The 3,739-nt window shown below is 39.5% G+C and overlaps 1 protein-coding gene across 2 annotated transcripts; it reads left to right on the plus strand.

The window, feature by feature from the left end:
- Positions 1-241: 241 nt before the first annotated feature.
- LOC139584778 (ADP-ribosylation factor-like protein 2-binding protein) lies at positions 242-2,538 on the plus strand. 2 transcript variants are annotated; one of them, XM_071416993.1, is made up of 7 exons: positions 242-404; positions 637-706; positions 810-871; positions 948-1,054; positions 1,177-1,262; positions 1,399-1,495; positions 2,016-2,538. In XM_071416993.1, the coding sequence occupies exons 1-7, from the start codon at positions 386-388 to the stop codon at positions 2,118-2,120; spliced, it is 546 nt and encodes a 181-aa protein (XP_071273094.1). In that variant the 5' UTR covers positions 242-385; the 3' UTR covers positions 2,121-2,538. The 2 variants fall into 2 exon arrangements, with proteins under 2 accessions (XP_071273094.1, XP_071273095.1); XM_071416994.1 differs by having other exon boundaries at positions 287-404; positions 637-728.
- Positions 2,539-3,739: the final 1,201 nt, after the last annotated feature.

Below are 3,739 nucleotides of genomic sequence, written 5' to 3' on the forward strand. Positions count from 1 at the left end.
TGATGCCAATTTTATTGACAAGATTTAGCAGGCTAGCTACATCACTATTAAACGCATCATCAGCCAGAATGTATGATGTGTATGCCATGCCGCATTATCATGGGACGGAAAGAGAAATAAATGTAGTCCATGATTGCAATAAAGGACCTATTAACGCACTTAAACATTGAACGTTAATTTCAGTTCACACGATGTTGAGAGCCTGACCGTACCGTACTCAACTGTACTTTCGAAACTAATTAGCTGGGATCCGTTTCCTCAAGGGACTTAATTTTCTGAAGGGAGCGTTTATTTCGTTGCCTTGGTAATTTGGTGCCTTGGAAGCGATTACTGAAAATCAGACAAACTGATACGTTAGCTTGATAGCTAGCTAAGTAGATTTAGAATGGACGTGAAAGAGCGAAGTAAGTAACTTGACAAATTGTAAATCATAAAAATAAAGTCGGATGGCAATGATTGCTATCTATTGCTGAGCTTGTTAGCCTTTAGTGTGGTAACTTGTTTGCATGCTAATTTAATGTTAGCTTCCATTAGGCTAGCTAACTAATGTGTTGACATGTTATCTCATTGAGATCCTTTGTAATTTCTAATTCTTTGCCATATCTAATGTTATTGTGCAATGCCTTATTTTTTTAGATCTGCTGGGTGATGGAGAGAACATCGTTGAAATGATGGACTTAGAGGAAGAGAATTTTGCTGTTTCAAAGTATGTGTCTGAGGAGGAAGAAGTGAGTGAGGTAACTAGGTTAGAAGATAATGATGGTTTATATTGTTTGGTTGCTGACTACGGTATGTTTTAACCTCCCTAGCTCATCAGATGCTGATGCTGCCTTTGATGCTGTCATTGGGAGTATTGAAGACATCATCATGGGTAAATTGCAGTCTTAGACATGTTTCAGTGTGTAAAGGTTAAATTAATTGCTAATGTTACTAAATTTCCACCTTAGAGGACGACTTCCAGCACCTGCAACAGAGCTTCATGGAGAAACACTATCTGGAGTTTGATGACTCAGAGGAGAACAAACTCACCTACATACCCATCTTCAACGAATATGTAAAGCAGTGTTTATGTTAATCTGCCTCCCTTATTTGAACTAACTCATGTACTATAAGAGCGTTTTTTTTCTTTTTCTGAAAGTATGTCTCGATCATACATATTGTTTACTTCAACCTCAGATTGAGAAACTTGAGAAACGCCTCGAGCAGCAGCTGATGGAGAGGATTCCCTGTTTCAACATGAGCACATTTAACCATTTACTCAAGTAAGTACATTTCCCTTCAGGAGTAACTTTACATGCTGCCACTAGGTGGCACATTGCCCCTTGTAAACCAAGTACACCTCACTGCAGAGTGCAACATGTATTGGTTCTCGTTTCACAAAACATTTTTTTGTTTCAGGCAGCACAAAGATGAGGTGTCAGGAGACATCTTCGACATGTTGCTTACTTTTACAGATTTTATGGCCTTCAAGGAAATGTTAATTGACTACAGAGCAGTGAGTAACAACCCAGAATGTTTCCGATTTGATTTTTTTATTTTAGGATCTGCACTAATCATTTGTTAGAGAGGATTGTCTCCTCTATGTTGTTGTGTGTCAGAAACATAGAGATAGGTGGAGGACTCTAGTGCCCAAAAGCCAGTTTAGTATGGGCAGTGCCATTGAGTACTTGAAACATTTTGAAGTAATCAACTGTGTGGGACTTCCTAAGGTTTAAGGAAGGATCTCATAATTCCATCCAGGTCACCAGGAAGGATCAGCCAATAAATGATACTTGTGAGGAAACATTCCATAACTGCAGGTGGCAGTAAATCGCCAACCTTGGCTTTATACCTGTTCAAACAAAACACTCTAGGTGCCAGTGTGCACCCTTTCAGTTTCTTTGCCAACTCATAGAAGTAGTAGAAAAATAAAATTGACTACCTCAAAATGGAGATGGCATCAATGGTGCTGCCTGTGCTCTCATAGACGCCATGATGTGATGTATATGCTCAGCACCTATACCTTCTGTCTTCAGGAGAGGGAGGGCCGAGGGCTGGACCTCAGTGATGGCCTAGTCGTGAGGTCTCTCAGCTCTGCAACCTCTAAACCCATCACCTCCAGAACAACAGAACTGAAATAACTAATTAAGAATCATCCCCAAACCTACAAACATACACATTCATTTCAAATAATGTAGTGCTGCTGGTGACAGAACATAAGTGTTCATGTCTTGCCCATGCTCACCTTTTTGTATTTGAACTGTTGCAGGTTTGCAATGGGAATGGTATCAGTATATTTTACATCTAGCCATTCTCTGGTGAAGATGGACACTTTTGTCCTCATGGCACAAGGTTTTTTTATTGAATTTGTGAACTTAATTACTTTGAGTTTTGTGTCTGATTTTTACATCCTTACACATATGTCTGAAGTTTCTAAAACAAACAGTATTTTTATTACGTCATGCACTCAGTGAATGTCACCGGTTTGTGCATATTTGCTTATGTCCCATTGTCTGTAAATAAGGGTTTCAAATAAAGACATTCAGTCATTCTGTAAAATCACATTCTACTTTATTTTAAAAAAGTGTACTGGTCGCACACAACACATGATTCTCTTGGTCTTCAGAATGAAAAACATTTCTGAATGCGTGTTCCACACAGACCATTGGGATGCATGTGTATCTACAAGTATTACAATATAAATAGTGTATCATTCATGACACTTTCCTAGAGTATATGATCATAGTGGTTCTGTATGGGAGCATGTACAGTATGTGAGTCATGAGTGAGTACTGATAGATGTGCAATGCTGGGGTTGCCATAGCAACATACTCAGAAATGGGCTGCAAAATGCTTCTGGTGTTCCTTCCAGTCATAATCTTGACATCTCAAAAATCTATTGATGTCTAGCTTTTTAAAAACAGTTATTTGATGAGCAGGCTCGGTATCTCCTCTTGTCACGGTCTTGTCACGGTTCACACTGTACAAGTCTCTGTGTATGGAGAGGGTTTCTCAGGATAAGTAGTAGAGTAGTCCTATGCAGCACCAGCGTTGCAGACTGCATTACCTCCATTCGACTTCCAGGCCATGTTGTAAAAGAAGGCGCTGGCTCCGTATATGTTGGTACAATGCCAAAAAAACGGAACAAGTGACAAACGCATAGTAAGACCAAATCAGACATGAGAGCAGAATGTTATCATAAAAGACATGCCTGCATTCATTATTTCTCGATTGTCAGTTAACTGATATTGTTGATTTCTTAACTGGCAATGTCGAGGATAGGCAGGTGGGTTGTCAGTACTTGTCATATCTGTATGGGCTTTAGCCAGCTCATTTTCCATTTGTTGTCATGCCATACATGCTACATATTGATAAAGTCTGACTCCTGACCTACATCTATGACGTTTGTGAAAATTTCTGGTCAAATAATATTAATGGTAGGATGGGAATATTTATTGTCTTGACTCTAGAGTCACCGGGCTACTGATTTCCTGGGTTGTAAAAGGCATTTAAACACGCTTTAATCTCCTATGCATGGTGAAACTGTTCATAAGCTCTGTTAGACACATTAACAGCCCTATGTCTTTGTGCAACAGGGCCAATGTTATGGTGACTAGCTTGTTCCTCCCAGGAAGATCAAGGGCTTGACATATGCCTTATTGTAAATAGCAAACACAGCCATAGACACGTAAAAAGGCACACAGACAGGCTGGCTGACTTCATAGTTGGTTTACCTAGTTCTAATCAGTTGATAAGTGAC

This window comes from Salvelinus alpinus, chromosome 9, assembly GCF_045679555.1.
Source record: "Salvelinus alpinus chromosome 9, SLU_Salpinus.1, whole genome shotgun sequence".
In the NCBI taxonomy this organism is placed as follows: Eukaryota; Metazoa; Chordata; class Actinopteri; order Salmoniformes; family Salmonidae; genus Salvelinus; species Salvelinus alpinus.